Source organism: Rhinatrema bivittatum, chromosome 8, assembly GCF_901001135.1.
Source record: "Rhinatrema bivittatum chromosome 8, aRhiBiv1.1, whole genome shotgun sequence".
Classification (NCBI taxonomy): Eukaryota; Metazoa; Chordata; class Amphibia; order Gymnophiona; family Rhinatrematidae; genus Rhinatrema; species Rhinatrema bivittatum.
The window spans coordinates 167887407-167907287 of NC_042622.1; the positions used below are offsets into that span (position 1 = coordinate 167887407).

Consider the following 19881-nt stretch of genomic DNA (forward strand, 5'->3'; position numbering starts at 1 on the left):
CCTGCAGATATAACAGGAGCAAATTATGTGGGCATTCTCAAACCACAGGAGTGTTAGCAAATGTTAGAAACATAGAAACATGACTGCAGGAAAAGACTGCATGGCCCATCCAATTTGCCCATCCGTCCAATTAATTTAGCACTGTAATTCTCATCACTTTCTTAGATACCCCCTGTAGTTATCCTTTTGCTTTCTTGAATTCAGATACTATTTTTGTGGAAGGCTGTTCGACACAGCTCCCACCCTCTCTGAGAGGGAACATTGAGTTGTGTTATTTGTTTGTTTGTTTGTTTTTTTAATATTGCGGTTTAGAATGTGGACGCCTGTTCATTTTCACTTGTATGTTGAGCTGCAAGTTTGTGAAGGGACAGTGCTCTTCCCTGGAGATTATCTATTTAAGCTTTTGACAGATCAGTTATTTAATCCCGAGGTTCCTAACTGGTGTGGAGCAAACCTTTTGGCAGAGAAGATGGAGGCAGGGTCACAGCCACTGCTGCTGGGATGGTTTCATTTTATCACCATTCTTTTCCCACTGTGCACATTACTTCGGGGTTCACCATGAGTTTTAACAACCTCTCCCCTACCTAGAGCTCACACGATAGTGGGAATCTAGCCGAAATGCTCCTCACTTCTTTCCAGCTTTACTTGTGGGACTGCCGTGGCCTTACTTTCCCGGTCACTGAATTAAATTGCTCCCTTCCTCCCTTGGGTTGCAGCAAACATCTGCCCTGCGGACTCCTGTTGCTCCGGGGCAAAAATAAACATCAGGACTGCCTCCAGCCCTCACTCTTGGGGGTAAATAAATATATATTTTTTTCCCGTTTACTCTTCTGAAGTCAGGATTTGTAGGGCCAGCCTATATCATGAGACCGCATTGCCCTACACGGTTCTGACTTCAGGAGGCAGAGGCAGCAGCAGGTAAGAAGTGCTGCTCGCTTAATTCCTCTTTTTGACTGGATGCGATTCCCTGTAGGTGCCACCTGCAGTCCCTCAATATTGACCTGTACCCAAGCCAAAAAAATAGAATACCAATACAATAACTAACTACCACTCCCCTGAACAAGCAGTGGAAAGTGGAAAACTGAAACAGAGAACAGTGCCCACACCAAAACCCATGTAGGACTAAGAAAAAACCTGTGCCATTCTTCTGCATAATCATAACAATAAGTCGAGTGGACTCTCCAAACTTTTTTTTATTTATTTATTTAAGAGTTTTTATATACCGTCATTAAGTAATTCACCATCATAATGGTTTACAGATGGGCACCTATAACAAAGTAAAATATAGTTCATAAATAACATGGGTGGTGCCAGTAGAATTCGGTAACATATAAGAGTTTATATCAAGAGACATTGAATGTGGTTGGGTGTTAATAGAGATTCATCTTGCTGGTTGACTACAGTTAAAAATAAGTTGAAACTAATTCCATTGAGCGCTGGAATTAAGGCGCTGGGTGCTTTGAGCCGCTTAACCTTAAATTGTTCTCTTTAATTGCCTGTGTCGCTCTCCTTCTTGAAGGCTTGTTTGAAGAGCCATGTTTTGAGTTGTGTTTTGAAAAGTTTATGATTGCTCTGAAGTCTGAGGTCAAGGGGCATGGAGTTCCATAATGTGGGACCAGCTAGAGATAATGCACGTTCCCTCACCTGGGTAAGTCTTGCTGTTTTTACAGATGGAATGGGTAGGAGTGCTCTGTTTGCTGACCTTAAATTTCTGTGTGGGACGTGTACTTTAAGTGCAGTGTTTAGCCACTCTGCTTTTTCATCGTGGATGAGTTTGTGTATTAGGCACAGTGCTTTGAATTGAATTCTTTGTTCTATGGGTAGCCAATGTAGGGCGGCAAGTGTATCGGATATGTGATCTCTTTTGCTTTTTCCAGTGAGAATTCTGGCTGCAGCATTTTGTAAAATCTGAAGTGGTCTTAGTGTAGTGTTGGGTAGACCAAATAGCAAAGCATTGCAGTAGTCTGTGCTGGCAAATATCAGGGATTGAAGGACAGTGAGAAAGTTTGGCAGGGATAGTAATGGTTTAAGTTTTCTGAGTGTCAGTAGTTTTGCGTATCCTTCCTTTACCTTTAGTGCTATGTGTTGTTTGAGATTTAGTTCATTGTCAATAATTACTCCGAGATTGCGAATTTTCTTAGTTAAGTCAATTTTTTGGGTGTTATTGAGAAATATTGGAGTTTGTGAAATATTCATGCTTTTCCTTTCTAAGTGTATGAATTCGGTCTTGTCAATGTTGATTATCAGCTCCATTTGGTTTAGTAGTTGCTTTATTATGTCCAGATACATTAGGGCCAAGCCTATTGTTTTTTTAATAGTTTCATCAATTGGTAGAATTAGCTGAATGTCATCGGCGTAAATGTAGTGTGTGATTCCAAGTCCTGCAAGGAGATGGCATAGTGGCAGTAGGTATATATTAAACAGTGTAGCAGATAGTGCTGACCCCTGTGGGACACCAGTTTTTAGGGCGATTTTATCGGATAGCTTGTTTTTGATTTGAACTTGAAAGGTTCTTTTATTTAGATATGATCTGAACCATGTGAGTGTCTTGTCTTGTAGTCCTATTTCTTCAAGCCTTTTAATTAGAATACTGTGGTTCACTGTGTCAAAAGCAGCTGATAGATCTAGCAGTATCAGGATATACTGTTTTCCGCTATCGAACCCTCTTAGTATATTATCTGTTAGTGCAAGTAGGAGTGTTTCAGTGCTGTAGTGTTTGCGGAAGCCGTGTTGAGATGGGTAAAGGATGTTGTTATTGTCTAAGTGTTCGGATAGCTGTTTTTGTACTGTTTTTTCGATTAATTTGGCCATTAGAGGTAAGTTTGATATTGGTCTGTAGTTTGCTAGTATTTGGGGATCCATGTTTTTCTTCTTGAGTATTGGTTTGATGATTGCGCCTTTCAGTGTGTCTGGTAAGTGCCCTTCTTCTAGTGAGTGGTTTATGATTTTTGCAAAAGTTGGGGCAGTGATTTCAGTAAGCTTTTTGATTTCCACAATGGATTTCCACCCTTCAGTGGGTGGGGCTCTGAACTGATCTGTGGCACTACAGGAATGAAAATTAGCAGATAAGAACCAATTTTCCTTTCCCTATACGCGCCCAGATCAGTCCAGACTGATGTACCAAAGTTTCCCTAAACGGGGTGGGACCTCAAGAGTGCCGCTCGAAGCACACTGTCCCCCAAAGGCCATGGCCTCTGGACATCCAAATGGCGGTGCCTGGTGAAAGTGTGCAGAGACTTCCAAGTAACTGTCCTACAGATTTCTTGGAGCGAAACTTGCTGATGCTCTGCCCAGGAGGCCGCATGAGAATAGGTAGAATGAGCTTTTAACCCCTCCGTGACAGGGCAACTCTGACAGATGTATGTGGAACTAATAGCCTCTTTCAACCACTGAGCAATTGTGGCTTTTGACGCATTATGACCCTTTTTTGTACCACTCCATAGCACAAAAAGATGATCCGATAAACAGAAGCTATTAGTAAACTCGAGATACCACAACAATGCATGCTTCACATCCAAACATTGCAACTCTTTGGCCTGAGGCATAGAAGGATCCAAACTGGGGAAAGACGGAAATTCCATCAACTGATTCAAGTGGAATGACAATACCACCTTCGGCAGAAAGGAAGGATCCGTCCTTAAGGAGACCCTGGTATCCGAAAATCTCTACATGACAAGGCCTGAAGTTCCAAAATCTGTCGCGCTGAACAAATCACCACCAAAAAAAGCCACCTTTAAAGTGAGATCCTTCATAATAGCCCGCTTCAATGGTTCAAATGGCGCCGTACACAAACTCTTAAGGATGACCGTAAGGCTCCAGGAAGGGCAAGGTTTCCTAACTGGAGGACGCAAATGCTTTGCACCCTGGAGAAAATGCACCACATCTGGATGAGCCGCTAGAGACACTCCTCAAACCTTCCCTCAAAGACAGTCTAAAGTCGCCACCTGAACCCTGAGGGAACTGAAGGACAAACCCTTGACCAGGCCATTCTAAAGAAAAGCCAAAATATGTGCCACTGAGAATCACATAGGATCAACCCCTTGCTCCGAACACCAGGCCTTGAAAATTCTCCATAAGCCAAGGAGGTGAAAGTCTTCCTAGAGTGTAAGAGAGTAGCAATGACTCCTTTAGAAAAACGTTTATTCCTTAATCGCTACTACTCAAAAGCCAAGCTGCTAGACAAAAGCAATTCTTCTGATCTAAAAATATGGGGCCTTGATATAGAAGATGCGGCAGATGAGCTAGGCGTAATGGATCGTCCACTGCCAGGTTGGCAAACCAAGGACACTTCGGCCACTCCGGCGCTACCAGAATCACGTCGCCTGGATGGATCTCTATGCGGTGCAAAACCTTGCCCACTAGAGGCCACGGCGGAAATACATACAGAAGAACGTTCTTTGGCCAGGGCAGAACTAAGGCATCTACCCCTTCTGTTCCTCATTCCCTTCGACTGAAGAACCGCGGGGCCTTGGCATTGCAGAAAGTTGCCATCAGATCTATGTTCGGTCTGCCCCATCTCCAACTGATGAGGCGAACTGCTTCCTCTGACAGCTCCCACTCTCCAGGGTCCAGCTGTGTCAACTCCGATAATCCGCTTGCATGTTGTCCGTGCCCGCTATGTGGGAAGCCGCTATCAGCGCTAGATGCTGCTCAGCCCAGCCGATTAATTTCCAGGCTTCCTGAGTCACTGCTCGACTTTTTGTTGCACCCTGGCGGTTGATGTAAGCCATGGTCGTTGCATTGTTCGACAAGACTCTCACCGGCTTCCCCCTCAAAAGGGGCAGAAACGCCTGTAGGGCCAAACGCACTGCTCTCGTCTCTAAGCGATTGATGGGCCACGAGGCCTCCTCCATCCACCACTGCCCCTGTACGTACTGGTCCTCGCACACCACTCCCCAACTGGAGAGACTGGCATCGGCAGTAATGATCATCCAGACCGGGACTTCCAGATCCACACCTTGTCTCAACTTGACTGGAACTAGCCACCATGAAAGACTGAACCTGGCAAACTCCGAAAGAGGAAGCGGTAGGTGAAACTTTTCTGACAACGGGTCTCATTGGACAGTAAAGCAGACTGTAGGGGCCGCATATGAGCAAATGCCCATGGGACCAGTTCTAAAGTGGAAGCCATAGATCTGAGAATCTGCAAGTAATCCCAAACTTTGGGCACCTGCTTCTTCAACAATCCACAAACATGAGCTTGTAATCTGGAAATCCTCTCTTCGGGAGAAAAACCTTTCCCAGTTTGGTATCGAAATGCGCCCACAGAAATTCTAAAATCTGGGAAGGAGAAAGATGACTCTTGGACAGATAAATTTTCCAACCCAACGATGTCAGGTGCCGGAGGACTAAGTCCACTGCCTCCCAGCAAAGGAACTCTGATTCTGCCCGAATCAGCCAGTCGTCCAGATAGGGGTGAACCAAGACCCCATCTCTCCAGAGAGCCGCAGCTACCATGACCATCACTTTGGTGAAAATCCTGGGCGCTGTTGCTAGACCAAAGGGTAGGGCACAAAACTGAAAATGCTCCCCGAGGACCATGGATCTCAGATATCTTTGATGATCGGGCCGAATTCCTATGTGCAAGTATGCTTCGACAAATCCAGAGATGTCAGGTACTCTCCTTTGTGGACTGATGCAATTACTGAATGCAGGGTTTCCATTCGAAAATGGGGCACTTTTAGAGTCGTGTTCACCCTTTTAAAATCCAGAATTGGACGGAACGTGCCCTCTTTCTTGTGGATTATGAAGTAAATGTCATAGCGGCCTGTCCTCTGCTCCTATAAGGGAACTGGAACAATGGCTCCCAATCTCCAGAGACGACAGACTGTTTCCCACACTGCTAACTTCTTTTCCTGGTAAGTTTATGGGGGAAACTATGAACAAGTCTCTGAGTGGGTGATTAAATTTTAAAGTAAAACCTTGTTCTAGTACACTTAATGCCCCAACTGCAACAGCACACTGACTGAGCCCCTGAAAAGACTTTTTTTTTTTTTTTTTTTAAATACAGGCTCAGCAGCACCAGAAATGAAGAAATAATTAACCACTTCCCTTCACCGAAGAATGGCCTCAGGCTCCGTCTGTTCTCCAGGGCTAGGGAACTAGATCACCAGTTATCTGCCTCACTGGCAAAGGACTGAGCAAACCAAGGGTTCCCAACTCCCTGCTTGTCTGCCTCAAATCCGGGGGGGGTGGCGGCCCCACCAGGACCTAACAGCCCCCTGGGAGGCAATCTCAAAAAAACCTTTTATTTTTTTATTTTTTGGATTATTCTCAGTCTCAGACTGCAGGCTTTGCACCTCCACCATCTGCTGGAGACAGAGAAATACTGAGGGGACTGTAGGTGGCACCTCATGTTAAGAGGCAGTGGCAGTAAAACTTTCTCTGTCTCCATCTGCTGGAGGGGATGCAAAACCCCAGGAGTCTGGATTGATCTGTGGCACTACGGGAACGAAAAGTAGCAGGTAAGAACCATTTTTCCTGTATGTGGCGGTAAGAGAGGGAAATTGGTGATGCCCATTGGGGGGAAGGGGGTGGATGGTGATGGTGTGCCATGACAAAGTGAATCTAGCGCCAGGCGTGCCGTGACACAAGGAAGGTTGGGAACTGCTAGTCTAATCCTGGGAGCACTGTTAAAGCTTGAAAGGAATGAGCCTTTACTCCTAAGGACTTGGAGCTAACCCAAGATTTTTGGCAGATCTGCTGACTTGCTGGCTGCCAGCCATGTGCTCTCGTTCTGACGGCTTTGTCTTCATTTCACGCCAGCTTCAGTATATTGTTGTCCAGAAGCAAAACTTAACAAATGTTTAAATTCAGTTGGCGGTGTTCCACTCACCTGGCACAGATTGGATTTGTTAGGAAGCAGCTACATTGTGATGTCAGTATCGGCAACTGACTTTCCCTTACCATTGGTTAGGTCAGACGATGACACAAATGTTCTCTCTGACATCACAATGGTTCCTTTGTTTAGCCTAGAAGAGCTTTGGATTTATTTTTCCCAGTAGGTTACTAATACATGTTAGCTGCTAAATATAGTGCACAATCAACTTTTTTTAAGTCTGTGAAATAATGTAGAAGAATAGCGAGGCCCATATTCAAAGGGTTTGAGGCTTAGCTGGACAAACCTACGGTTTTAAATATCAACCCCTGCTCCGCTGACTAGATAAAACAAGGTGTTCTGGAGGCAGGGCTTAAATATTTAGTGCTGACCGGGGAAGTCTGGTCGTGGTCCAGAGCAGGTTACCCAGATAACATTAAACCTAACCAGCTATGTTCAAATATAGCCAGTTAAGTAAATTACAAAAAAAACCAGTAGCCAAGCAGGCCCAAACCCACCACCCCCCTACTCCCCAAAATAATTCTCAAAATATCTGCCTTGGACCTGTTTTCCCCGTCAGACCCCAAAATAATTAAAACCAAGTTGCAGGCTGTAGTGGTCTGAGGCAGCTCCCCACTCTAATATGAAAGTTAGATGCTGGCTCTGGGGCCCCCTCAAGCCTCCAGGATGGAAGAAGTACAGTCTTACTACACTGCTGGCCATGCCTAGTGTTGTTCTGGCAGCAATGCTGGTATTGTACACTACCAACTTTGCTGTCAGTCTTACTGGCTCGGGTTTAGCAGGGAAAGGATTGGGTCTGGAGCCAGCTCTTCTATTTTTCATATTTCTTAGCATCTAGACAGATGAATCCAGAACCAGTGGGTTATGTACTTCTACCAGCAGATGGAGACGGAGCAAAGCTGACATCACAGTATATGTACTCCTGCAGTGACATCAGCCTGCCAGTATTCTCCGTCTCCAGCAGATGGTGGACGTGCATCTCCATACTGGGGATTGCTTCAAGTTTTAGAAGGAGAAAGAAAGAAGGAAATTTAATTTGCCCTGCACTCCTGCGGTGATACCAAATGGTCCCTCCCCCAGTTGAGAATTCCTGAGGTGATTTCCGTGGTTCTTCAGATGAGTGTCTTGGTCCGGTAGCTGGTTTTGTCAGCCGACGTGGACTTAGCTGTTAAAACAGCTGAAAGGCAGCGGGTGCAGGCAGCCAATTGCGGTAGTGACAGTATATGCCCTCTCCCCCCCCCCCTCCCCCCCACAGTTGGAGACCATCTCTGTGGTCAGTCAGGACGGACTGAGCTCAGGTAAAAAATTTAAAAAAAAAGAGAGACAGAAGGAGGTTCTTTTTTTTTTGTAGGGCTTCCTCCTTCCTCTGGTCTCCATATTTGGCACACCGTTCTGACATTTGTTCCCGCCCCCAAGGGAGGTTAAGGGACGTGGGCAGCTTGGCAGGTTGAGCAGACTAGGCCTTGCTCTTAGGCCTTTCTCTGTGCGCCACTTGGTGGGCCACGGCGGCATTTTTTGCGTGCCTTTTCCTGCGCGTTAGACTGCCCTCTTCAGGACCGTCGGTTCGTGGTAGTGCATCCAGGTTGTGCATCCTGTTTTTGGACGCTTAGTCGGTCGCCTGCTTGGATGTCCAGGTTGTAGCAGCGTCTGTGTTAGGCGCACCCTTACCTGTGTGCACAATTTGAGCCTCGGTTGTGCGCCTAGGTTTTGGATACCTACGTTTGGGAAGCCTACATTTGGGACGCTCCCATTTTGCAGCGTGAATTCAGCTGGATGCACACATTTCAGTCGCCTGTTAAGTGTACTGACAGACTGATGGCGCCTATAGCTAAGAAACCCAAGCACCTTTCCCTCTGTGCTGCCCGTCATATTCGGGCATCTCAGCCTGGCGTTCCCTCTAACTTGTGCCAGCGCTGCTTAGAGGCTCAGGGAGAATTACCGTCGTCAGATTTTACTAAGCCCGGTTCTTCCCAGCCTGATGAGGGCCTTGGTAAAGACAGGAGGGGGCGCCTGACCTTGGAAGGCCCTTACCTGGTTCGTCGGAGGGGGGATGGTAGCTCATTGGGCACAGCACAGGTGCTCCATTATGCTCCCCACGCAGTCTCGCTGGATATTGTAAATTACATTTCAGCTGGCGATTATAAAGTTCTGCATAGAGCGATGAGAGCGCCCTTTTTTTTGGGGGGGGGAAACTATGGTGAAGTAATCTTGGAAAATGAGGATCTTGTGCCCCTCGTGAGACCAGGAGGATTTTTTTCCTGTAGGCCTGAAGTATGGTTAACTTTTATTTAATGTATTTATTTATCAAATTTTCTATTCCATCGTCAAGACGAGCCATCACAATGGTTTACAAATTGTAAAACACACAATGTTAATAAACAGTTGGCATTTAAAATAACCATAGTAATAAGAATAAACAATCACTAAAGATAAAAGAATAAAGAATAAAAAAAAAAGATAAAAGAAATAAATAATTACTAGAGTTAAAAGAGATTGACAGTTAAAGGAAACGCTACCTCATTTTCCAGTCGTATATGCCTTTTCGAACAGCCAGGTTTTTAAATCCTGTTTGAACTTCTTAAAATCAGTTTGTAGTCTCACATTCATCGGTAGTGCGCGCCATAGTTTAGGCCCCACGAGCGGCCCAGCTCTCTCTGACTTGGTACAAGTGTGCGGAGTGTACAGCAGGTATTGACAGTAAGCCTTTATTGGCGGACCTTCAGTTTCTTTGGGGCACATGGAGCCTAATGGCAGCATTTGTACCCAGATCTCGGCTTGTAATTTGTGAGGCTCTGTAATAAGAACATAGAATATGGCAGCAGTTGAAGACCCGCTTGGTCCATCAAGCAAGTTGTTTAGGATTGTTACTGCTGTCCTATGCGGGTTACTCCTCTCTCCCACCCCCACCCCCCCCCCACCCCCTTGCTTTCCATTAAGGGTAGTAACTGCTGCTCTGTGCAGTTTACCCCCATGCAGAAATTTTACACCTGACGTTAATACAAAAAGATAGGCCAGAACTTGATAACAGTAAAAAAAAAAAAAAAAAAAATGGACAACACAAAACTGTAAACTTTATATATATTTACACCTAAAGTGACTACAGGTTACCCTTTATTTTCATTTCCATCCTCTCTCTTTATCCCCTGACCGTTCTTGTCGTCACCACCTCTTCCACCACCCTTTCTGTGAAGAAATCTCCCTTACTTTATTCAGCATTTTGTTGGCTCTTTGGGGAAATTGATGCAGAGGTCTTGGATAAGGATTTCCAGTGACGCGTTACCTTGAGAGAGGGTCATCAGGATGGAGCTATAGAGAATATCTCTTGTATTCAGATGTAAACTTTTAAAGTTAGTTATAGTCAAAACTGAAGATCTTAAAGTAGGTAGGCGGGTTGATGATAGGGGTTAAGTGTTCCTTTCCCAACCGCTCAATACTCCCTGTCCAAAACAGGTATGAAGCCTTGGGATTGTGATCAATGGAGACCCTACCCTGCTGCCTTACATTTGATCAGTTTGCTGTTTAAGCTGCTACATCCTTTTTTGGACAGGGCTGATCTAACTAACGTGGTCCATGCCTGTATAACGAGTTGACTGGATCACTGTAACACACAATTAATTACTTTACCCAAAAAAAGTGAAATCCTTCCAGTTAGCCCAGAAGCTCTCCCAGTTTAGGATTCATATATCACCAGCGTTGGAAAGGCTTCACTAGCGTCCTGGCCCATCTTGTCTCCAATTTAAAGTTACTAGTCTTGTTTTTTTAGGGTGTTAGGTGATTCTGGCCCTAAATATTTGAAAGCTGAGTTAGTTAAGGGTAAACCTCAATGTAGTTCATGGTCTCCTCAGGCATTCCTGTTTCGAGAGCATGAAAATGCTGCAGTTGGCCCACGCTAAACATCGAGTGTGAAGTTGTGCAGGTCCTTCTGTATGGAAGCTGTTCCCTGATCAGGCCCAACTGACGTTGGATTATTTGGGAGAAAGGCATCTACATAAATATGGATGTCAGTTGATTGAAAGCTGTTTGTACTTTGGTTGATTCTGTGGCGTTATCACAAAATTGTATTTGTGGCCATCTGTTTTTGAATTATGTATCTTATTTCATCTTACATTCCTTTAGGTTGTGCGTTTTCATCCTAATTTAAGTATGCTTTGGCATTACGGTACTTTGTTGTACCTCACCCATGAAATGTAATTATCCATTGAAATTGATTACAACAAATTTGAGAGAGTATGTTTTCACTCAGTGAACAGTTAGGCTATGGAATTTGTTGCTGGATGATGTGGGCAAGGCAATGAGGATAGCAGGTTTAAAAGAGATTTGGACAATTCCTGGAGGGAGAAGTCCGTAAGCCATAATGAGCCAGGTGGACTTGGGGAAAGCCACTGCTTATTTAGTTAATAACATTTCTTACCCACCCTTCCAATAACAAGGAAACATACACAGCAGCAAAATAAAAATATAACATTTAACAATAAAATGACTAAAATTACAGAAAATACAATTAGTACAAAAAGACAAGGAGTTCATACTATTGGGCTATTGGAATATCTCTGTAAAAAGGTGAGTCTGAAATTTCCTGAATTGTTTAGTGTCTTTTGTGAGCCAGAGATATAATGGTAGGGAGTTCCAGAGGCTGGGTCCAAATATGGAAAAGGATCATTCGCATATCATAGCAAGTCTAGTGACTCCAGGAGAGGGAATGTCCAGCAGGAATTGATTCTAGGAACAGAGAATGCATGCTGGGCTGTGTATCAGAAGGGTAGAAGTGAACAGGGAAATAAGACATGATGAAGGAGGCTGTGAATAATGACTGAAGTTTTATATTTTATGCCCATGATATCAATAACCAGTGTAAATCCTTTATATGAGAATATATGAACTTAAGAAGTTGCCATACTGGGTCAGACCAAGGGTCCATCAAGCCCAGCATCCTGTCTCCAACAGTGGCCAATCCAGGTTACAAGTACCTGGCAAGTACCCAAACACTAAGTAGATCCCATGCTACTGATGCCAGGAATAGCAGTGGCTAATCCATAAGTCGACTTTATTAATAGCAGTTAATGAACTTCTCCAATAACTTCTCCAAACCTTTTTTTAAACCCAGCTACACTAACTGCACTAACCACATCCTCTGGCAATGAATTCCAGTGCTCAATTGTGTGTTGATGAAAAAGTTTTTCTCCAATTTGTTTTAAATGTGCTACTTACTACTAGCATGGGGGTAATATGATTATGAATTGGTATGCTGGTGAGTACAACGAGCAGCGGAATTTTGTATTATTTGGTATTATCCCTGGGTGAAACAAAAAATGGATCTGTTCCAATGACCTGGGATTAGCCACTGCTTGAAACAGGATGGTGACCTTGATCTGACCCAGCATGGCACATCTTCTGTTCTTAGATTTCACCCCCACTAAGAGCAGCTGTAAATTCTGTGGATACCTTGCTGCGGCAGAGAGATTTTAAAGGGAAGGTGCAAAGCTGCCCGCTGTCATCTCATAATGAGTCTGTCACCTAAAGTCTGATTCTTACCGTAGGAGTCTGTTTTCCACTGTGTGCACTGGACATACTCCACAGCTGCTCTCTTACCATGTGCTTTGCATCAGTTTTCAAAGACTTATCTGCTTTTTATGTGGCTGTTTTTCATGAAACATAGATTTGAAAATGTAGTTATCCATATTATCTCCCCCCCCCCCCCCCCCCCCCCCCCCCCCCGACCTAAACAAGCCCCTGGAATGCTGCCTCTAAATGTAGCTGTGAGTCTGGTGTCGTGGAAAAAGACGAATACTTCTGGCCACGACGAGGGAAGGCTGATTAATGTGCGTAAAAAAAAACCCCCTCAATCCTTTGACCTGTTACAGCAGCAAGTTCTTCACTGCAGTCTTAAGAGAGAATGAGTTAGAATGAATAAGAGACAGATCTTATTTTAGTACTTTATTAAAGATCTTTGTCTGTACGGTTCATGTTGAAGTTTTTAGACCTTTTTATTGACGTTTTTGTTTTTATTAAAGACCAAACTGGAAATGCAGAAGGCTCTGGAGGAAGACGCCACAGTCTACGAGTATGACAGCATTTACGGGGATCTGCAGCTTAAGAAGGAGGAAAGTGATAGCAAACTGCTGTCCAGCAAAGACAAGAAGGTACTGGTGGGAGCCCTCACCGCTGAGAGATTTAAGTAATAAGACCTGAGGTAGTTGGCGGTTTGTGGCCTGATTGATCACAACCTGAAGGGTCATTGCTTGCTTACTGCTGGTTGATTTCATAGTTGAACTGAAAATAATTTTTAGGAGAGAAATTGAATTTACTTCTATTTTTGGTAATAAGTTTTGGATTTGTTCCTAGCGAAACCCTAAGGGCTTGATTCATGGAGGCTCTTCTCCCACCTTGTGACTATAAGAAGAGACCTTGATGAATCAGGCCCTGTGTTTGGACCTTCCCAGACTCAAAGCTGCTTTGTCTACAGTATTCTCTCTACTGAATGGGGTTTCCTCTGAAACCTGCATCCTTCCCCACTCTTCGGTTTCTCCTCTTTCAGCCCAGGTACATCCAGAGTCTGATGAAAGCAGTGGAGATGAGAAAGAAGGAGCAGGAGAGACGCATGGAGAGAAAGATCCAGAAGGAGAGGGAGATGGAAGGAGAAGAGTTCAAGGAGAAAGAGGCATTTGTGACTTCGGCTTATAAGAAGAAACTTCAGGAAAGAGCAGAGGAAGATGAAAGAGAAAAAAGAGAGGCCGCACTGGAAGGTCAGATTTGGGCAGAAATAATCTGTTGCTATCATATGTGTCTTTCCATGTTTTTTTTTACTTGCATTCTTGGTTGAGCATGACCACATGCCCCTACCCAACTCCTGCTTCCAAAGTCATGCCGTCGTGTACAGCCCCAAAGCTAGGAGAGGACTGTCAAGAACTGAAACGAATGATTCCCTAAAAGATTGCCCAGGAAAACTAGTGGCCAACCTAATTGGATTGTTCTGCTTCTCCCTACTATGCCCTCCTCATGGGGTTGTCTTGTGAATCCTCTCTCTCACAGACCCTTTAACTTGTAATTCCCTGTACGTACCCAGATCAGTCCAGACTGCTGGGTTTTGCCTCCCTTCCAGCAGATGGAGACAGAGAAAAACTTCGAGCGCGCCCTCTCTTAACCTGGTGATCCACTTGCTGCTCCTCAGTATTTCTCTGTCTCCAGCAGATGGAGGTGGTGCAAAACCTGCGGTCCTGATCCAAGCAAAAAAAAAAAAAAAGAAGAAGAAAGTTAGGGTTGAAATTTGCCTAGGAATCTCCCAGGGGGTTGTGAGGTCCTGGTGGGATCATCCCCCCTGGTTGTAGGCATTTTTGGACGAGCAGGGGTTGGGAGCCCCAAGCTTTCTCATTCTTCTCGGCCGGCAGCGTGATAGCTGGTGGTCCAGTTCCCTCCCCTCCCTTTTACTTCGCTCCCCTACGGCTGCCCTTACCGGATTCTTCAAGAAAAGTCTATTTATTTGTTAGCTAAAGTTTTTTTTCAATAAAAAAAAAACAGAGTTAGCAGGGCAGGCAGAACAGTGTGGGGAGTTCCTGGCTGGGACTTCCCCTCAGCAGCAGGTTGGTTCGCAATTTTTTGTGGGTTTTAAAGCCGGGAGCTGAGTTTTCATTTTAGGATTGTCGCGTTCCCCGGGCCGGCCGACAGCTCCCTCGCGGCAGTGTTCTCTTTTTTTTTTCTTACTGATCATGCTGCGAATGAGCCGATGTACCCGTTGTAGGAATCGGCTCCCCAGTTGAGCTGCGTCTCACATTTGTTGCCGGTCCCTCTCTGGTGGGGAGGACAGCGCCGGAGGGGCAGCGATAGGGGAATTGCAGCAGCGCAGTGCCGGGAGGCTGCTTGCTGACCCGTTCCCGTTCAGCGCGAGAACGGCGACCATTTTGAGTACTTTTCGTGCCGCTGAGAGCAGGGTGTTGGGGGGAGTGTATTTCCCCCCAGTCCTCTCCCTGGCTGATTCGAGCCTCGGGGCGGCCCATGGAGCAAGTGGGGTCTTCCCTGAGGATTTTTCTGACCCTTTGGAGGGTGGTTCGTTGGGCCCCGCGGTCTTTTCTCCACAATTTATTTTGTTAATATATCAGGGCTTCCTGGCCAGTGGGGGTGACAAGCAGGGTTCTTTTCCCCCTCAGGGACCCTCCGGTCCTCCATGCAAGGTTCCCCAAAGGGAGGGCACTCCAGTGGCGATGTGTATTCATCGGGTTCAGGCCTCGGGTCCGCGGGACGTGGATAGGGAGCACTCTTCCGACGATATGGACCAGGGGGACGGGCTAGTGCCCTCTATCCATCCCTCAGACAACCCAATGGATTAACCAAACAAACGAATCAGTCTCTCAAGACTTTTTTACGATGTTATGTTAATCGACGACAAGATGATTGGGCATCTCTTCTGCCTTTGGCCGAAATTTGTCATAACAATCATGTAAATCAAGCGTCAGGATCTTCACCTTTTTTCCTAGTCTTTGGGAGACATCCTCTTATTCCACTGCCAATTACCTTATCTTCCTCTTGCCCTGCTATTGAACAGGTTGTTCAATCCATGACTAAACTTTGGGAACAAACCTGATGGCTTTTACAACTATCTTCTCTTAAAATGAAAAGGCAGGCAGCAGGCAAAAGAATAGTCCCAGTCCAATCCGAATCGTAGGCAGGCAGCAAGAAGGTAATCCAGGGGCAGAGCAGGGTCAAAACAAGGGCAGCAGCACAAAGTAATAACAAGAGCACCAGCACAAGCAAGCCTGTAGCCGAGGCAATGCTGTGCTGGGCTCAGGTCTTTAAATACTGAAAGTTCCCGTGCATAGCGAGCACTTCCGGGAACTGACGTGCCATTTAAGGGGGGCGGAGTCTGGGCCCGAGATGCGTCGGCCCTCACTGCTGCCGACAGACGCCGCCACGCAGCGAAGCAGGGGGAAGTCCCGAGCCTCGTGGACGTCGAACGGTAACAGACTGTGTCTCTCTTTCCAGGAGTGGGCCCATATCACAACAGACCAGTGGGTTCTCAGTGTAACAGAACACGGCTATGCATTAGAATTTGCTCGTCCAATCCGAAGTCTATTTCTGGTGTCCCCTTGCGGCTCCCCCGCAAAGGAGTTGGCCGTTCGCCAGACTCTGACGCAACTCCAGAGTCTGGAGGCTATTGTACCGATTCCTCCGGAGGAGCAGAGGAAGGGACGTTACTCCATTTATTTCATCGTCCCCAAGAAAGAGGGAACTTTTTGGCCTATATTGGATTTAAAGAAGGTCAATGTTGCCCTCAAGGTACCCCGTTTCCGCATGGAGACGCTATGGTCTGTCATCGCAGCAGTGCGAAAGGGCAAGTTCCTGGCGTCCCTAGACTTGCAGAAGCCTATCTTCACATCGGCATGTTCCTCAAATTTATGATCCTGGGGCAGCACTTCCAGTTTTGCGCCCTACCATTTGGCCTTGCCACAGCCCCGCGGACATTCACCAAGGTGATGGTGGTGGCGGCGTCCCTGGGGAAGGAAGGAGTGCTGGTGCATCCCTATCTGGACGACTAGCTCATTTGGGCGAAATCGGCAGCCCTATGCTCACAAGCGGTGGAGATAGTTTTGGCTCGTCTTCGCTCACTGGGTTGGGTGATCAATCTCGACAAGAGTAATCTTGTGTCCTCCCAGGTCCTGGAGTTTTTGGGAGCCCGTTTCGACACTCAAATTGGCAAGGTTTTTCTTTCTGGGGACAGAATCATCAAGTTGCATGGACAGGTGCAGTCCCTGCTGCAAGCCTCCGTGCCCAGAGTCTGGGATTACTTGCAGGTCCTTGGTTCCATGGCTTCGACTTTGGAATTGGTGCCATGGGCCTTCGCACATATGAGGCCTCTACAAGCAGCTTTGTTATCCCGTTGGAGCCCTCTCTCAGAAGAGTTCTATCTCCCGTTGCCGCTTACGGGCATTGCCAGGTCCAGTCTGTCATGGAGGCTGGTAACGCAGCATTTGGAGTAGGGCGTGGACCTGGAAATACCCCGGTGGATGGTGGTGACAACTGATGCCAGCCTGTTCGACTGGGGTGCAGTGTGTTTAGACCGGGCAGTGCAGGACCAGTGGTCTCAGGAAGAGTCGTCATATCAATCAATCGTCTCAAAAGACGGGGCTGTTCACTTGGCTCTGGGGAGTTTTCTCCCCATCCTGAGTCATCAGGCGGCACGAATATTGTCGGACAATGCGACGGTAGCATATATCCACCGGCAAGACGGAACAAGGAGTCATCCCATGGCGCTTGAAGTGAATCTGTTGATGGCCTGGGCAGAAGGCCATCTACAAATGTTGGCAGCGTCACACATTGCGGGGGCGTCAAACATACAGGCGGACTTCCTCAGTCACCACCAGCTAGATCCGGGAGAATGGGAACTGTCTGACGAGGCCATGCAGCTAATATCCCGCCAGTGGGGCAAGCCTCACGTGGATCTCATGGCGACCCACGCAAATGCCAAGGCGCCTCGTTTCTTCAGTCGCAGAAGTGATTACGGCATGGAAGGGGTCGATGCTCTCGCGATTCTCTGGCCTCGCAACGTGCTCCTGTATGTGTTTCCACTGTGGCCACTGGTGGGAAAAATTATTCGAAGGATCGAAATTCATCCGGGCCGAGTCATTCTCATGGCTCCGGAGTGGCCACGCCGTCCTTGGTTCGCAGATCTTGTGAACCTGTCAGTGGAGGGACCCTTGAGGTTGGGTCACTTACCGAATCTGCTCTGACAAGGTCCCTTATTTTTCGATCAGGCAGCTCGCTTTTGTCTTGCGGCCTGGCTTTTGAGCAGCGTCGGCTGAGAAAGAAGGGATATCGGGATGAGGTGATCTCTACTCTCCTGAGGGCTCGGAAGACTTCTACCTCTCTAGCCTATGTTCAGGTTTAGAAGGTCTTTGAGTCTTGGTGTGAGTCTCGGGGGTGGATCCTCACAGAGCATCGGTTTCCTTCATCCTCTCCTTTCTACAAGATGGGCTTCAGGAAGGGTTATCTTTTAATTCCCTCAAGGCTCAGATCTCCGCCCTAGGTTGCCTGCGGGGCCAGGTCCAGGGCTCTTCTCTAGCAGCGCATCTGGATGTAACACGTTTTCTTCGCAGAGTAAAGCATCTATGGCCTCCAACCCAGCCAATAATGTCCTTCCTGGAATTTGAATTTGGTTCTCTGGGCTTTGTGTGAAGCACCCTTTGATCCTATTAGATGAGCTACCTTGAAGAACCTTACGTTGAAAGTGGCTTTCTGGTGGCAATCTGTTCGGCCAGGAGGGTGTCAGAGCTTCAGGCCCTGTCCTGAGGAGAACCTTTCCAGTGTATTTCGGATGCTGGTGTTTCGCTGCAAGCGGTTCCATCTTTTTTGCCAAAAGTGGTCTCCGCCTTTCATTTGAATCAGTCGGTGGAGCTTCTGGCTTTCATGGATGTGGAATTGACAGACTCTCACTCTAGGGAGTTGAGGCATTTGAATGTCAGATGAGCTTTGTTACACTACTTGGAGGCTACTAATGGATTCCAATTATCAGATCATCTTTTTGTCTTATGGCATGGCGCTAAGAAAGGACAGAAGGCGTCTAAAGCCACTATTGCTCGTTGGTTTAAAAGAGGCATTTTTTTCAGCATATATCTGTCATGGTCGTTCGGTCCCAGAAGGCCTGAAAGCTCGTTCTACTCGTGCACAGGCAGCTTCCTGAGTGGAATGCCTGCTGGTCTCCCCACAGGAAATTTGCAGGGCAGCTACCTGAAAGTCTTTGCACACTTTTGCTCAACACTACTGTTTGTATGTCCAACAGGCGGAAGCTTGCCATTTTGGGGCCAGTGTCGTTTCAGCAGGACTCTCGCAGTCCCACCCTGTTTAGAGAAAGCTTGGGAACATCCCAGCAGTCTGGACTGACCCAGGTACGTACAGGGAAAGGAAAATTGGTTCTTACCTGCTAATTTTCGTTCCTGTAGTACCACGGATCAGTCCAGACGCCCAACCGTTGAGGGGTGTAGAAGAAGAGTCCACTCAAACTGATTTAGGTTTTTTCTAATCTTTCCTGAAGAAGAGGTATAGGTTTGTCTTATTTGTTTAAGGCCGATTTTTAGTCTGGTTATTTTCAAAACGTTATGTGTTTTCACCCTCTGCTCGTTTGGGGGGGGATAACAGTTTGGTTAATTCATAAGTGTTTATTTACTGCATCATTTCTGCTTGGGTATGGATAAATACTGAGGAGCAGCAGGTGGATCACCAGGTTAAGAGAAGGCGCTCTCGAAGTTTTTCTCTGTCTCCATCTGCTGGATGGGAGGCAAAACCCAGCAGTCTGGACTGATCCATGGTACTACAGGAACGAAAATTAGCAGGTAAGAACCAATTTTCCTGTCTAGTGTTGTAGTGAGCTCGTGTGACTGAGAAGCAGGATGAAGTTTTCCAGTGCTTCAACAGCACTGTTTCCAGCTAACCCCTAGGACCTTTGGCCTGGGCCAGGAATGGAGCCCAGGTCTCCCTGGCAATACAGAGCACAAAGTGCTGCACTATTGGGCTGCCTCAACCAAATCCATTTTTATGGTTGCACTCGCCTGTAGACTGCTCTGAAGCTTGGTGACCAATTCTGATGAGCTCAGAAATTCCCCTTCCTGCAGTCCAGCTTTACGGCATCTCGGTCAGTGATGGTAACATTCAGCTGTTTTGTCCCTTTCTCAGCATCCCTGGATGTCACCAAACAGAGAGACCTCAGTGGATTTTACAGGCATCTTTTGAACCAGACGGTGGGAGAAGAGCAGACGCCTGAGTGCAGCTTGCGAGAGGTCAGGTAAGAATTAGCATGTGAATCGTAGCCCTCAAGGAGCCACCGACACACGTGAAGTAATATTTGTAGAGTAATTGTACACATCGGGTGGCAGGATTGGTCTGATGACTGAGATCGTTGGATAAGTCACTTTGAAATCAGTTTTGTAAGCGATTTCCATGGGTAGAAAGTCTTTGAAAATTGTGCGTGCTTGGGGTGGCTGAAAGGACTGCTTGCACCAGTGACCCTGCGCACTTTATGCTTGCGCTAAATTTCAAAGGGAATGTTTGCTTTGAGAATT

General features: G+C 46.5%; 1 protein-coding gene across 4 annotated transcripts in view; it reads left to right on the plus strand.

Moving 5' to 3' along the window:
* NSRP1 (nuclear speckle splicing regulatory protein 1) overlaps positions 1 to 19881 on the plus strand; it is a 69004-nt gene that overhangs the window by 47184 nt on the left and 1939 nt on the right. For all 4 annotated transcript variants that reach the window (XM_029611212.1, XM_029611215.1, XM_029611211.1 and 1 more), the window contains 3 exons: positions 12850 to 12978; positions 13374 to 13581; positions 19496 to 19604. In XM_029611212.1, the coding sequence (XP_029467072.1) occupies positions 12850 to 12978; positions 13374 to 13581; positions 19496 to 19604 (446 nt within the window). The remainder of the gene's footprint in view (positions 1 to 12849; positions 12979 to 13373; positions 13582 to 19495; positions 19605 to 19881) is intronic.